Genomic DNA, 16,974 nt, shown 5'->3' on the forward strand with positions numbered 1-16,974 from the left:
TACCTATTGAGTAGTAACATAATAAGCATATGCCTTTCAAAAGTTTAATTTGTGTTTACATTTTTTTTTAGAATAAAGCATTCCTACTAATATTACTAGGAGGAATTTCTTTTAAAAACCTTGATCAATATCATTTGTTCAGTTGTGCCTCAATGACTTGGTTATCTGACAAAACACTGCATGAAGTTACTAGAATTATCCTGAATCACTCTTGAATCAAGGATTTTCAAATGTGATTTCTGTACTTGCTTCCTCCAATTTAAAATGAAAGACTCTACTACTTAAAATTATTTGGTGCTAAATGGAGTGAAGTAATAATTCAAGATAAAGGCTAAGGAGGAGCAGACAGGCTCTCATTAGTGGATATGTACCTCTGCCTTGGAGATGAGACTCATCCTGGAAGTCTTGATTAAAAGTTTTTCCTTCTTGCTACAGCATGAAGAGTTCCCGAGGGACTGTAAGGGCATGGTAGGCAAGAGGGGAGAAGGAGATGACAAGCGTTTTGTTAAGAGTTTGGTTTACCTTATGGTGTAATGATGCTAGTTAGATTTAGCAAGTTTGGGCCTTAAAGAATAGGGGGTAGCAGTGGGGCCTTAAAACTCTGTTTATGTTTGGATCTCGTCACAGAAAAGTAATTAGAAAAACATTATTTATAAGATTGGTGCACCGCTTTTGTTTTTCTTTGAAGTACATGTTAACCAACTCGTGTCTTCTACCTGTGTTCTTACTTTGTGAAATACCGATAGTTAGCAAGGTTCATGGGTATCTGATTTGTTTTTCAGAACTTTGCCAAGAATATTTTTGCAATTCTTCAATCAGTAAAAGCCAGAGAAGAAGGCCGAGCACCTGAACAAAGACCTGCACCAAATACAGCACCAACGGTAGGAGCAGCACTTTGGTGTCACAGCCTTTAGATTCAAAAGTGACAGTAGGCTGTCTTGCTATTATTAAATACAAAATTTGTTTTGGTTTAGTTCCAATGAATGCACAACTTTCAAGCATAACTTTATAGACACTCTTTGACTTGACTCTTTAAATACCAATAAATGTAGCTTGAATATAATAGTTTAATTTGTTTGGCATGTTCTTGTTACTTAGAAATTAAATTGCTAGTGCCAGCTTCTGCATCTACCAAACACTAGCGACATCCTGCATCTCTTTGCAAAAAATGTATTAGATGAGACTATTGCCATTTCAAACAAAATGTTTTGCTGTTTTTCTGACAGGGTAGAAAATGTTTAAGAATCTGGAATGTGACTCATGAGTGGGAACAGCTTGAACTAGGTTTCTTTTGCCTGTAACAAATCAGGAGGACAGACTTAGAGCTTTATTGTTTAAGTTTATCTAGGTATTATTCAGGATTTGTTTTGTATTGTGGTGTTTACTATTGAGTTCTATTAAATCTAATATATTCTTGAACTCAGTGGCAGTCTGCTATAAAAGCTGTTTAATCATACTTGGATTTGGTTTTGTTGCTACTGCATTTAACAAAGAACTAAATTTAAATAGCAAGATGAAGTCTGACATTTAATTATTTGCTTCATGTTTAATTCTGTAATTTGTGCATGGGACTATTCAAATGTCCCATTTAGAATAGTTGTGAATATGTAACTAAGCCATACACAAAAAAGATTGAACTGGTATTTAGTGTGCCTCTAGATTGGTGCTTTTTTAAACTTTTTTTCCCAGAATGCCTTTTTTTCTACTGAAGTTGTTTTTATTCTATAGGTTTAGCAGAATTTTAGCTTAATCAGGCTGGCAAGGAACATTTTGTGTGTGTGTGGCTGAAGGCTTAATTATGAGTTGTCAGTTGACAGTTGTTTTTTTTTTACCCCTCCCCACTAGTTCTTGAGATACTACACAAACTCAGTGGTTTCATAAAACTTACAGGTTTTAGCTAATGTACATTGTTACTGCTACTTTAGTTTTGCCTCAGGTTGTTGTCATGGCTTTCAGTATGTATTTCTAAACTCTGTTTCTCTAAGATTGTAAGTAGCTGTTGAAGGGAAATGTACCAGAAGTTTTCTAATGCATTGAAACTCCTGCAAAAGCGAACTAATTTTATACTCTTGAGCAGTTCCATATAATACTTTGACATTCAAAAATCATCAAATACCTTTTAGTATATTTTACAAATCTTACTTAACCTGTTTTAGGATCCCACTTTACGAAATAAGCAACCTATTCCAGCTGCCTACAACAGATATGATCAGGAAAGATTCAAAGGCAAAGAGGGTAAGTTGATTTTAATGCTGCTTCTAAAAGGGGAAAAAAAAAACCCCAAAACAACTGGGAAATGAAACCGATGAGTTATAGTTCGGGTTAGGGGATTTTCTGTGCTGTTGCTTTTCATACCTAAGAAAAGGTCAAAAAAAAGCTGTAACTGTGCCTAAGTAATAAAGTCTAAAAATACTATTTATTAGAAATTATTTCTATGTCTCAGGAAGCAAACTGAAAGCTTAAAACCAGAACTTCTTGGTGGTGGGGGGAGAATAAGTTATTTGTTTGGGTAAGGTCATATGCAATTAATAAAAAAGTAGAACTGCAAATATGACTGTCCGGTGCATAAAATGAAATAGATTGCCTGTCCTCAAACAATCAACAAGTACTTTGAAAGTTGCTTCTAGTAATTACAAGTAAATGTTATTAGCTTGTTAGGTCTCTTTAAATTACAAAACAAATTGGTAGCAGCAGTGCTAAATATGAGCTCCTTTCTAGAGAGAAGATGGAAATAATCTACAATATTTAAGAATTCTCGCTTATTTTAAAACAGGGTGGAAGGTTGAACTTGAGTGTTGATTTGTTTTTCTAACTCAAAATTTTTCTTCTGTCCCCCTTGCTTTTATTTATCTTCTGCTCTAGTACAAGTTCTGGCTATTTCATGTTTGTGTCTTCTTGTGGTTTTATTTTGCAAGTCTTGTGTTCATTGTGATTGGATGTTTTTGTGTTTCTTGCAGAGGGCAAGGCAAATATTGTTATACTTCAGAGTTGCCACTTCCTTCGAGTTCTCAAACAAAATGATTCTCTTCTTTAATGAAACTTCCTATGCATGCTTCTAAGGGCTTTCTTTTCTGACTGCAAGAACTCACATGCTGCTAAATGCCATTTTAAAGTTTAGCTGAGCAGTTCAGCTTGCGTCTTTTAGAGTATTTGGCTTTGTCCGAGTTAGTACCAATTTTTGTTCAGGGAAACAGTGACATTCATATGCAGTGTATGTGAATTCTCAGATTTTGTGGAAGTGCTGTACTGTAGCTGTGTTCAATTTTATATTGAAATGACATGATTGTTTTTGCTATATAAATAAATAGTAAGCAAAAGTATATTAGAGTAGTAATTGGATATTCGGTTTTGATTGTAACTGGAGAAAGAAAAGCATAGAATATAACACCATGGAGAATTTCATGCTGTAAGAAATTTGTGAAGGTTATGTTTTCCCATGTACCTCATACTGGATAATGCACAAGAATTTTAGAATCTAATTGTAGCCGTCTCTGAAGTTATTTAAAAAAAAAAGATTTGTAGATATGCACTTACATGTGAATACATCCTTCAGGTTTATGGGGTTTTTTGTGTGTGTGAAACTTACTACAGAAAATTTGGTCAGATATTCTATTATATTCTCTTGAAGTCTGTTCCCTGCTGGCCTCAATATACTTTTATTTCAGTGCAGTGGTTTTTATTTACTACTACTCATTGACAATTGCACGGGGGTGGCAGGAGAAAAAAGCTGAAGCAGGATATTTGCTAGCTTTTTTAGCATTGAAAAATAGTCTACAAATAACATCCATGAAGAATTAATTGTTATAATTACAGCCAACGGAATTTGGGAGAGAAAGGAAGGGAAAAAATACAAATCATACCAAAACCAACCCTTCTGTGAATATTTTTACTAGTACTTCTTCAGTTTGCTTCTGATACATGAGTCTTGAAGACTTAAAATGTTATTTGCCAAGTAGTTTTACTACTATTTCCTATTAAGAGTTAAAAATACTAAATACGTATCCTGAACAATATGAAATAAAAGGTGGAGAAAGAAATTAATGGACAAGTGTAACAGTTCAACTGTACCAAAGCATTTAATTCATTGTGGACTCTTTTACAACAAGAAACTTAGGTAAAGGAATGGTCTGTGTCCTTCTAGGTGACAAGTTACATAGTTCTAGTAAGCAATCCATGTAGACAAGATCTGTACTAAACAGGTGAATATATTTTATGCCTTTAATGCATGTGTGTGGTTCAAGAGGGAATAAAAAATAACAGGTTTTGCATGGCAGGAAAAAGAACCCAGAAAAGTTTGAGTAGCTCACCAGTGCTGGTTTAGTGTAGAAATTTCTGAGCAGAAATCAAAGATGACTTAAATGATTGCTGGGGTGGGGGTTGGGGGGGGAGAGTGCAATTTCTGCCTTTAATTAATAAAGATGAAAAATCCATTTTTATGTGATATGATTCTGAGAATGTGGTCTTGGTGTTTCCATCAGTGCTGAAATGGAGTGGACTGAACTGCAGCTCTTGTTGCAGTTGAAAGGTTCTTTTGTGATGTGGTTATGAAATGCCTGAAATAGTCATATTCTACCTGGGTAGTTGTTATTACAAATCTGCATCTTTCTAGGACATGTTTATGTGTCTTAACTTACACAGTTTATTATATTTGGTTTAGTCACATATGGAGTTAATTTTGTATTTTAGTTTTCTAGGTGTATTTAAAGAAATAGGTGGTTTAAGAATAGCACTGGTGTAATACCAAGTTAGATAAGTGTAGGCTAGCACTGGAAGTACAAATTAGGTGTTTGAAAGAATGTATTTCAAATACAAGATTGACTTATGAAAGGTATTGATACAGCATTTATGGAAATTACGTAGAATTAGCAATTAATGTCTGGATTTCTTGAGAGTACCTAGAGATATTAGAGATCTTCCTCAGCTACAAATTAACTTTAGAAAACAGCAGATGATCTTCTGAGGTATTCTATTATAACTTTAAAATATTAGTCTAACTGAAACTTACAGTGTGGGTAGTTTATAAAAGACATAATTAAGTATTAATGTTTTCCTATGCCATTTAGCACTAGTAATGTGATTTGCTTAAAACTGAACTAACTATGTGTATCACTTGCAACCATATCACAAGTGAACTCATTCCTTAAAGGATCTTTAATTTAGTTGCCCTCAAAATTGAATTGTGGCCCCAAATAGTGCAGAAGTGAGATTGCAAGTGAGATTGCAAGCAGAAATAGTCATCAATAAAAGTAAAATAAGGCACTTTTTGTTCCTTAAAGACTGGGTTTTTTACAGTTAATCTAGTAAGAATTTGGAATTATGTGTTTATGGAAAGCTTGCAGTACTGGGGATTTTGGGAAAGAATTCTTAAGGAAAAGAAGGATGATTATTATACCTCAAACTCAAAATAACTTGCAGTCTTTATACCATTGTGTCCATGTTTATTAGTAATGGAGGATAACAACTGAGGTGAAGTTGAACCCTTTAGACTTGTGTCACTCTGAAGGGGTTCCACATCTTACCCTATATGATGACTGTGTATGTGGTTGGCCAGAGATGTGGAAGGGAGGATGGTATGATGCGTGTAACAATGTGCGTATTAGTGATTTTGGCTGAACATTGAAACAAAACCAAGAGAGGCTATGTCTCTAACCTTTTGTCTTTGTGTCTCATCTGTTTGCTCTTTCTTCAGAGGTATTGAAACTACAGGAAGGATTCACAGTAGTACCCTCTTAGCTGCATCATGATTACAGCTTATTGTTTATCGGCAGTTTCATGTAATACTACAGTATTCGTGAAGATTTAAAGTTTAGGCAGCATGGAGGTGAACTGTTTTTTCTTTGAATATTTGTGTGGTTTAATACAGAATTTTTCCATTAACAGTCTTGTTCTTAGCATAAACAGTTCAAAGCTTATAGAACTCAGATCGTGCATCTTGTTTTAAAATTCCTAAATTTACTAAGTAAACTGCTGAGTTGCAGCCAAACTTCTCTGCTTCTTGTGATGGATTGTTATTTCTGATGCGGTTTATCAGGATGCCTCTCTGGTTGGCTTACATGAAATTTTCATGCCAGATGGGACAGGCTTTGCTGCTAGAATGGTTTCAATTGCTTTAATAGTAAATGTGAGGGAGTTGGTAATTGTAAAGTACTATTCTTGAAGAGCAAATAAACAGTTACACTTGCAGTCAACAGAACTGCTTATGCAGCCCTGAGTCAGTAGTTGGTAGCTTTCTCTCAAATGAGTGTTTTGTTACTGCAGCTTTGGTTAGGCAGGAGAGAGAAATCTTTCCTTTGGTTCTTAAATTTCTGTGAATTATGCCATAGGAAATGTATTAGAATGTCTCTTGCAGTAGGACTCGTATGTTCTAGGTATTTCCACAGTGGAAGAACATGTTACTTGGCAGTGCAGCTGTCATGCTGAACTGCTCAAACAGTTTTGAGGTGAGGAGGTGAACTCCCTGTAATTATTTGCCTTGATTGCTGTTTCCTTCCTGTTGGTTTTGTTTCCTTCATGCTGGCAGTAATGGTATCATCTCTTCAACAACATGGAGCTCCATTCTGTGCTAAACTTTCTCTATTTTTCTTTTGTAGTTTTATTCCTTTCCTTCATATTACTGCACTTAGCTATTTTTTTTTTACACTTATTAATGTAATTTATTAATGTGCATCTTTACTAGTGGTATTTTATTCATGCCACAGACCATCTTGTTCAAACTACTAAGTCTGTCGTACCTTCTTGAGCAACATAATTTTTAAATCCTTTTTAGGATTTTTAAAAAATCCTGTGCCCAAATGTCATTTGACGCCTAGGAAGGTATCTCATGTCCTCTCCTGTGTGCCTCAGTGTTTGATATATACAAACATATTTATTGATGTATATGGTTTGCAGTACAGCCTGTGGTATACCAAAACTTTGAGCTGATGTGTTTGGTTCTATAGGACATTCTAGGTACTAAACTGTTTTGGATGCTATACCTTGTTTTTTCCCCAGTTTCTTGAGTGGCTTTACCCGAGATCCTCCTTTTCACATGCTTGTTTCTTCGGTAATTTCAGCGTGTGAAATAGTTCTGGGATGATAATCTTGAAGATTTAAGATTATTGTGACCCATTGAGTGCATCTCTCAGATGACAAAGCAAAGTTTCTCTGTGCTGCTCCAAGTGTTAGGTCTTTAAGGTGTGTTCCAGGACCATTGTTCTTGTTTGCCTGCTATTGTTGTTGTCAAGGTTTCAACACAGCAGAAGCCAATTGTTATTAAAAAAACCCAACAACTTTTACTTCTATTTAGTGTAAATTGGAAAGGCTCTTGCTGTACAGCTGTGTGATTGCAGTCCATGATGGTGAAAAGACTATTGTTTACCACATCCAAGTGTTTCCTTCAGGAAAGCTTGCCGTTGACTTCCTGCTATTGTCATTTTATGTTTGAATTATTCTTGTAATCATATGGGATTTTCAAACATAGCTGTAGTTTTTCAGCAGTACGCCTAGCTTTCAATCAGTTGTGTTAAGCCTAGGCAACAGGGGACTATGAAGTTTTTAAGCTTGAGGTAACTCTGGACCATAATTTTTTTTTTTCTGTCCTATGCATCGTTAAGAAAGTTTCTTTATAAACTATCTCTCATTATAAGTACTTTCTTTTAAATTGTGTGATTTCTATTTACACAAGGAGAATATGAGAACTGGTAGCAGGAGATCCACAGTTCTGAAACTTGACTGCCTTGTTAGACTTTTATTTATTTTGTTCATTTTTAAGGTTATAGGATTCTGCTTTTTTTTTCTAGCAGAGAATATGTGTGAGAGATTTACATTTGGAAAGAGATTGTGGTCTATCTCTATCTTCTGGCTTGGTGTGACCAAGTAGTTTGATAATTTTCAGTGCTGTGCATTCACTTCAGTGCTAGAAAATACACAGATTCATACTGTAATTTTTTTTATTAGTACTGTGAGAAACTTTGAAGAACTTTGTGCTAATTACTTGTAAGATTCTTACTGAACTGTTACATATGAACTGTGCAGAGAATTTTGTAAACTAATTAGTGTAGCTTGGAAATTTAGGTGTGAAACTTTTAACTTGTTATGGTGTAGTACTGAAAAGGAGTGTTCAGTAAATGTAGAATGAAATTTGGTGTCAGTGATTTAATTACCATGGGTGTGAAGTGGGATAGTGAATCATTTCCAGGCTGTCTGCAGAGCTGTTGCTATCTGGGGTTTGAAGAGTATACAGCTGAAAAAAGAAGTGGTTATTCAATCTTATTCATCCACAATTCAAAGGAAGTCTTTAACTTGAGCTCTTCAGTGTTTCAGAGACATGCTCCTTTGTTCTGTTTTTGTTTGCCTGGAATTCCTTCCAGAAATTCAGGTTAATTTGAGTCTTTTTAAAGCTATTATTCTTTTGGTAATGTATCAGTGCTCAAGTTTGCACCTGGATTGGATGGCTAGAACTGCAGCAGGTGCAGAATCAAAATGCAGAGTGACCTAAACGGATGTAGGGCAGTGGGCTTTAAGCAAATGGAAGGCAATTTGAACATTAATATTTATATGCAAGGAAATGGAGCATATGCCCAAATGGTGATGGAGAATATAATCAGTCCAATAAGCTGATGCGTTAGGGTGCGTATTTTCATTTCCAGGTCTTAATTCTTTTAAATGAGAGAGGGCACTCTGATTCATGGTGATGCTAGAAAGGTAACTAGTGATGAACCACACTGGAAAAGTGTATGATTCTTTTGACAGTCTTTGGGTCATTGCAGTGTGAAATCGTGATTGTAAGACGTGCAATGAATGGAGAAGAAAAGATAGTCTTAATGTTAACTGGATGGTATTTTATGTTTCTGAAGCATTAGAATTGGTTATTCAGTACTAGGTATTGCGTTTAGTCTCTCAAGAAGTAGTTTTTAAGGTGTTTGTTGATGTCTGTGTTTTTTAACAAAGCTTATATGTTTATAAAACTGATTATATTTGGAAAACAGAAAAAGTTGCAATACAGTTCATTGCAATACATTAATGTTGGACTTTGCTTGCATTCTTTACTTAATGTTAGACCTGTGTTTAAAGTATTTAATATGGACTGCTTTTTGCCCAAGGGAAACGTGTATGATAACTTTGTTTAATTTTATTGAAAAATCCTGGTATATCGAAGACTCAAGCAAGTGGTGGTTTTTTTAACAGTTGTTCTGCATCTAATTCCAAGTTTAAAAATAAGGGTCCAAAGTCTTGCCATCACCATACTTTTATTTAAAGGGCTCTTTTCTTCTTAAACGCCCTTTTCTTAGTAGATGGCTTGTAATTTTAACTGCTTCCTCTATTATCATCAGTGAAACTGTGATTTTGAAACTGGAGTTGCAAACTGTATCTTGACCAGGCATCAATATTTATCTCTGTGCTGGTGCATGACTCAGCAGCACAGGTTCGAGCTGGTTTGGGAGGGAGGGGAGAAACATATTGCTTTTGCATGTTTAGTCAGAGGGTATGGTACAGCATTTATGCTGATGTATGCTGGGAGCATGTCCCCTGGTGCTCCAGGTTGCTCTGTATTCTGCTTCTCTTTACTGTGGCCTGTGGTTCCTCTTGTATCCCAGGTCTGCTTTTGAGCAGCTGCCTCAGGGTCAGCCACTGCCCTCAGAGAATGCTCTGAGAGAAGTGCATCTCTGCTTTCTAGCCTGGTCCTTGAATGTCTTTTACAACCAGCTGCATTAACCTGGCTAACACCCTCAGCAATTTTTGAAGTGGGAATGTGGCTACAACTGTGGAGTCCCCGACTTGGAAGCATTTGTTTTCTGCTTTGCACAGCCTGTATACAGTGGGAGGAGCTGAAGGTACTGCTGTATGTGGCCAAGTGTACAAACTGTTGAGACCTTATAAAAAGGCACAAAAGTGCAAGTGGCAGGGCTCTCGCTTGTAGCAGTGTTTATTTCTGTAAGAAAAGTGAGTGGCTGACTGGTAGAGTATCACATGGGAAATGTGAGAGGATCAGGTCAAAAAAGCTATATTCTGAGAAAAGAGTGTCCGTGCGGTTACCAGTTACAGGAGGGTTGCTGCAGTTATCTGGAAGCTGGCAATGCTTAACTGTCATTCACTGGTTGCTTGACAGTTTGAGGCAGGAAATTTGAGAGCTGGTGGGCAGTTTTGGAAGTGGTTTCTTCTACTTGTCCCACCCTACCAGCAGGTAGCAGCTCCCGGGGTCTGCAGTAGACCTTGTAGTGGCTGCAGTAACTGTTTGCAGGAATGTAAGTGGGTACCTATGTTCTACTTTGACTATTTAGCATCTCTTAGATTTACATTCATAAGGAAAAGTACTATGCCATTATTTAGAGATTACCGGAACTGTTTTATTTACTACCTGAGTAGCTGTTAAATAGCATTGGAAGGCCTAAGTAGCTGCTGAAGATGTTCAGCAGGCAAGAGTGCCCACTCTAATGCTTGAGGCAACAGGTGGCTTTTTAGGATCCTACTTGTTTGCTCCTCCTGCTTGGAGGAAGGGTCAGCACAAGGCTGGGAGCAGGAAGCTGGTAAGAGCCAGAGCTCTGGTTAGAGGCTTTTGTGGCTTATTAAATGAACCAGGACAGATTTGAGACTTGGGGAGATTTTTGCAAAAGATGAAACCACTGGTGGTTAAGCAGAGGCTTTTTCCCTGCCAGGTGCCTCTCTCCCCTTTGATTTACTTTCTAACTGTGCTGCTAGCTCTGTGGGCCTTTATTCCATTTGCAATGCTGATGGAGACTTGGTTTAGGGTTTTTTAATTAATTGAGAAGGAATGCAAAGTTTTACTAGAGGAAAAAGTAGAAAAAGAGTCCAGTGGAAAGAAAGAAATGAAATGGGGAACAAACATGTAACACGTAGAACTAATTCTAGAACCATGATTTGTGCTGGGAGGAAAGAAACCTTGGCAGGCCAGGTACAATGGGGGGTGTTGCTTTGCTGGCCTTGTTAAGGGGTATCTGTATTCTTTGGAGTTTGGGAGGAACATCTGGTTGAAGTACTTGGAAATTCTCCATGTCATAGGCAAGAGGAACCCATAATAGGTCAGTCTGGGAAGGGGAAAGGTTCCTCTGTTGGTAACCTTCTGAAAATCGCAAACAACTGTCAGCCTAGATTATATGTCTCTGATTTATGTCACTTCAGGTCAGCAAAAGCATGTCTTCAATTTAGGCGATCTCTATCAAGTATTCTGCAAGGCTCCAGGCACCACCTGAAAAATTAATATGCACCTTGCCCAGAAACAGTGACCTATATAGTCACAGCAAAAACTGTTATCCATGGAAGTGTTGGTTGGATGCAACTTTACCATCTTTAACTTGAGTTCAGCTGTATGAACCCTGAGCTGACTAATGCATGATTACATCTTTGGGTTGGGGGGAAAGGTGGTATGGCAGTATCAATTTATAAAGGGAAGCTAGGCTTCTTTTTCTTCTTTTAGTAGAAAAGACTGCATTCACGTCTCTTCCAAGACCAAACCGAGTCTCCATTCATGTACCTGCATTTTGCATTCTCAGAATCAACTCCGTGTAGTTCAGAAATGCTCAGTCCAGCAGAAGGAGAGGGATGGCCTTGAGAAGCCAAGATGAAGAAGGGCTGGAACTGAGGTGGCTTTGTGTAAAACAAAACGTGGTCAGTAACACTAGGCCTCTCCACTTGGTAGTTGATGGTAGGTGTGGTAGCATAATCAAGGGGACAAGGGGGGAAAAGTAAAGCCAAAAACGGTGTTCAGAAAGTAGCTACCTATCTCTCTGGTGAGAGTAGTATGATCAGTTTTCAACTCTTGTGTATCTTTTCCAGGCACTGGAGAGTTATTAAATCTGGGATACTTTTCTGCCTCATTTCCTACAAGTGTCTGATAATCTTCCGCATCTAAGGAAGAAAGGATGAGCAACCACAGATGCTTCCCAGAGCATCTGCATTGTTTTCAAGGTTGTCTGGGTTTCAATTTAAGTTAATTTACTTATGATAAGAGTAAGAAGCTTTAACAGTCTTGAAAATATAATATTTTTCTTGGAGTTTTTGTAGGTTCAGGTGTGAGCATTACTTTGATTCTGCATTATTTTTGGTCTATTAAGTTTTTGTGCTGATGCACTATATGAAGGTGGTGTAATAAATGGCAAAAATCTTCCAATTCCAAAGAGCTGTTTCTGTACAGTATCAGTTACCTTTAACCAAGTCTAGCTGAAATAGCCTGAAAGTTGCTTAGGTGTAGACAAATGCTTACTTATCATGGTTTAACTGCTGATTATCATGCCATTTTAAGTATGAATTAATTGGGTGGTTGGTTGATGGGGTCAGTTGACCGTAGATGTATGAGGCTAGGGAATATACAAAAGGAAAAAGGTTTTCTTGCAAATCCTGGTGGCAGTATTCAGGAGCTGACTTTGGTCTTAGACAGCTGAGAATAGGACGACAGAGAAGGAGTATTCAAAAGCAAATAGGCTAGTGGAAGCAGGTTTAATCGCTGAGCACTTGCAGGCTTCTGGCACTTACTCAGCATGAATTCAGTCTGATTAAAACCACTAAAAAAAAACCCCAACCAACCAAACCCAAACCAGCCCTTTTTATCACCTTTACTCTGGTAGTGTGAATTTATGCAGATTCTATCCCCTGTATCATATGACAATGACATTGTTGCTCTTTTGCACTCCAGAAGTGAATTTATCTTGTTAAGTGGCCAAGGTTTTATAGTCAGCATTTCTTATTACGTGTATTTTTCCATTAATACAAGTTGAATATGTTGCGTTATAATGCACTCTGGGAATATGAGGCACCTCTCCATATTGTAGTGAAGAGAATTTCTGAGACTACCTGCATGTTGTAACGTATTATCACAAAGATTTAAATTTATATCCTTTCTCTGGAGTGGTTTGAATGATTCCGTACAGCAGGAAAAGCCTACTCTGGTTACAGAAATCAGAAATACCAAATGAACATCTGTCTAAAGAAAATACAGATTTCCTAATTACTAACCAGGCTTTGTATTGTGAACAGAACCTAAACCACTACCAATAGCAAGATGCGTTCTTTGCAAAAATAATTTCAAAGGTATTTCCAACGTTGTCTATTTAGACATGACATCCCTCTGTCCATAATGATTTACAAGAGCCTTTTGTCCATTGCAGAAACGGAAGGCTTTAAAATTGATACCATGGGCACCTATCATGGAATGACTCTGAAGTCTGTAACGGTAAGCTAAAAGCCTTTTCTTTAAATATGTTTTCTAGAAATGATACTTTACATATATATATGTCAGCCTGGCCTAGGCTCTAGAAGGTCACTTTGGTTGACTAACAGAATTGATGAAAATTCTTCTCTGTGAAAAGATAAAAATGTTTTGATTTGGTCTGCACATTTTAGAGATCTTTCCTTAAGGGATTTGTCTGCAGTAAAAAGGTGTGCTGGGGAGGCTTTGCTGGCAGGTTGTTCTTGTGGAGGTGCAGCCTTTTTGTGCTTGAGTCTACTAAGATACCCAGATTTTTGCTAGCCTTACGTATGTCTGTGAAGGACATCTTTCATAATCATAAGTGATAAAACTATACTCTCAGAACTGAAGTAATAAAACTAAGGTTTTGGAGTATTGCTCTGTTTACTACTCTGCATTTAATAATCATAAACTTGTTCAGTGGTGGAAGAATTTGACCTCTGCATAACTGTTGAAGCTCATAGTGAGATGAGCTTCTTTTGTATGACTTTATAATTCTGTCAGTGGGAATTGCTATGTATGCAAATGAGAGAGAGACCCTCAAACAGACTTCCTTTTTCTGGCCAATGTTTCTCTGCTTTTGTGGAAGTGGGTTGAATGCTGTCAAACAAATGCTGTTTTGATCTGCTGGTAAGTAGGACAGATGCTACAAAACTAACGTAGAGCCCTCATCAAGGTTTTTGCCATCTGCATACCTATATAAATCTGATGAATAGACAGCACTAAACACTCTCTTAAATCCATGTACTACTTCCACTTTGCACTCCTAATTTGAACATAAAATAGTATCTTAAATGTAAATTTCTTAATAACGTTCAGAGCTTTTTCTTGTTTGATGAAAGTTCTTGCCCAAGTCTTTCATTCCCAATCTTCTCTGGACTTCAAATACTTAAAAAAAAAAAAAAAAAAAAAAAAAAAAAAGACAGGTAGAATATTTTAAAGAATGAATCTACTTAGTGCTAAACAGTGCTGTTTCTAGATTAATTCAGGAATTGATTAGGTGAAGGAAGAAAATAACCCATTATGTCCAAAGATTTGTTCTTGAACCTTGCATGAATTTAGGCCTGCTTTATGAGGGATCAAGCAGTAGTGTTGTTATACTAAACCCAGGTTTCTATGGTATAATTTATCTGTTTCAAGTGGTAGTGACTTGAAATGACTTAGTAAATGACTTAGTAAATAAGCTTTGTCTTAATTGCCCTGTGGGGAGGAAAAAGAAAAAAAGAACGGGGGAAAAAAAAAGGGAAGATTAAAGTAAAGTAGAAATGTTGAGGTGTTTTACGTGTGTCAGTATAAAAACTGTAAAAGTGAAGGGATGCGCAGTAACTCTAAAAATTACATATTTTTTTAAGTTCATTAAAGAGATAAAGTTTTTAATTCTAGGAATCCTTGCTCATGTATTCAGTATACTACCTCGAATTTTGAGGTAGTTATTAAACTGTCCTTTCTGATTTCTTGCATTAAGAAAGAAAATATAACTGTGTCCTGGTTTCAGCTGGGATAGAGTTAACTGTCTTGCTAGTAGCTGGTACAGTGCTATGTTTTAAGTTCAGTATGCGAACAATGTTGATAACACTGATGGTTTCAGTTGTTGCTAAGTAGTGTTTAGACTAGAGTCAAGGCTTTTTCAGCTTCTCATGCCCAGCCAGCGAGAAAGCTGGAGGGGCACAAGAAGTTGACACAGGACACAGCCAGGGCAGCTGACCCAAACTGGACAACGGGGTATTCCATACCATGTGACGTCCCATGTAATATAGGAACTGGGGGCTGGGGGCGGGGGATTGCCACTTGGGGACTAGCTGGGTGTCGGTTGCAATTGCCCTGTGCATCATTTGTAAATTCCAATCCTTTTATTATTGCTGTTGTCATTTCATTAGTGTTATCGTTATTACTTTCTTCTTTTCTGTTGTATTAAACTGTTCTTATCTCAACCCATGAGTTTTACTTCTTTTCCCGATTTTCTCCCCCATCCCACTGGATGGGGGGGAAGTGAGTGAGCGGCTGCGTGGTGCTTAGTTGCTGGCTGGAGTTAAACCACAACAGTCCATTTTGGCGCCCAACGTGGGGCACGAAGGGTTGAGATAATGACAAACCTGACCAGAGCTTGTTAAAATAAATTTGTTATAAGCATTCATTATATTGGTCTAATAGTCGCTGGTCATTATGTTGATTTATGTGTTCTTAGAGTAGTTGCTCTGGTTTTTAAAGTTCTGTTATGTATCACCTCGCTTGCTGTACGTGGTTCCTCTTCTGCTGCTTATCATCCGTGGGAGGTGGATTAAGGTTTTCGCTTTGATGTATTGTATAACACTGGTTTATGGTATGATAAAGTCATCGGCTGTGGGATTAATCCGGTATTTGCACTCAGCATTGTCACCTTTATACTGCGGAAGCCATCTGTGGGAAACTATTAATAATTATACCATTTACCTTTCCTCCTTGGAAAACCAGTCTATGGGTGGGGTACCTTTCTTCCCCTCTCCTTTCTCCTTCAGTCCAACTACAATGGAGTTTGAGAATTTTGAAAAATTTGAATACTCTTGGGATGTTGAGACCAGCACGGTCCTAGCCCTACTGCTAGGAATTAGCATGGTCCTGAATGTGGTTCAGCTCTCGTTTAAGGTTAAACAACTGTTTAATCAGATCACCCAGAGATCTGCCCTGAGGCTGGATAATTATGAGTGGCAGGGTGTGTGAGGTCGTATGGGCAAGCACCTAGAAAAGTGGGCACCTCCAGTGTTTTGGAAATGCACCCCTGAACAAGTGCAGAATCCAGAAGAACTAGTGAAATATTTGGAAAAGGTATGCTGTCACCCCGGCAGCTCCAGAGAGATACAAATCACTGCAACCTGCTGGGGCCTGGCCCATGCCTATCGAGCCCTGTTCGACACCACTCAGTACCCTCAAGGGGAAGAGAAGGTCTCTGGACCTAACAACAAAATGATGAGCACTGTGGTCACACAAACCTCGGCAATGGGCGCCATGGCCCCTCCAGCCCCGGTGACAAGCATTACAGCCACCCAGACCTTGGCGACAGGCACCATGACCCCTCCAGCCCTGGTGATGAGCACTGTGGCTACCCAAACCTCAGTGACAGACACTGCGGTTATTGGATAATTGCTAGTAGATCTTTTTCTAACATAAACTAGAGTTTTTTGAAATAAGTATTTAAGAAGTATTGCATGACTGTATATCAAGCATCATCTGATGTCATGCGAAATATTAAAATTCCATCTGTCATTTGGTGTTTTTCTAAGAAAAACTTGTAAGGGATTTTTTGAGCCTTATTTTTTCAGATTATTGAAAAGATGCCCGAATGTTTAGCTCATTCATAAATTGTGATAACATACTGATTTTTTTTAAGATGGCGGGGAAATAAATCTGTTATTATGTGACACAGAAATGTTAATCTGTTTTGTCTAAACTTTGTCACAGTGGTGTACCACATATTTCTAACCCACAGTCTTCAGATTTCTGGTTTGTATAGAATACTTTATCTTCTACTAGTTAGCAAATTTCATATTATGTTTTTACTCAGGTTTTTTTGTGGTTTGTTCCTATTTTTTATGCTAGACAAAACTAGGGAGGAAATGGGAAAGTAATGTTTTTCCCCTAGAGTTTCAATGAAAAAGTACATTATACTCATTGGCTAAATCATAGGAATATGGAGGATAGCATTGGAATTGCATGCTACCTACATGATGTCATCTGCTGTCCTCATCGTATTGCTATCCATTTTTGTGAACTCATCAAACATTTCAGAAGAATTGAAGTGTTAGGTAGCTTTTTGTTAG

General features: G+C 37.5%; 2 protein-coding genes across 2 annotated transcripts in view; one reads left to right on the forward strand and one right to left on the reverse strand.

Annotated features, from left to right (window-relative positions):
* Window positions 1-16,974, reverse strand: part of GLRX2 (glutaredoxin 2) — a 375,306-nt gene that overhangs the window by 41,948 nt on the left and 316,384 nt on the right. The window lies entirely within an intron of this gene.
* CDC73 (cell division cycle 73) overlaps window positions 1-16,974 on the forward strand; it is a 122,975-nt gene that overhangs the window by 33,804 nt on the left and 72,197 nt on the right. Inside the window, exons 8-10 of the mRNA XM_069789344.1 lie at window positions 783-881; window positions 2,157-2,235; window positions 13,101-13,165. Of these exons, the coding sequence (XP_069645445.1) occupies window positions 783-881; window positions 2,157-2,235; window positions 13,101-13,165 (243 nt within the window). The remainder of the gene's footprint in view (window positions 1-782; window positions 882-2,156; window positions 2,236-13,100; window positions 13,166-16,974) is intronic.

This window comes from Haliaeetus albicilla, chromosome 8 (assembly GCF_947461875.1).
Source record: "Haliaeetus albicilla chromosome 8, bHalAlb1.1, whole genome shotgun sequence".
NCBI classification, from domain to species: Eukaryota; Metazoa; Chordata; class Aves; order Accipitriformes; family Accipitridae; genus Haliaeetus; species Haliaeetus albicilla.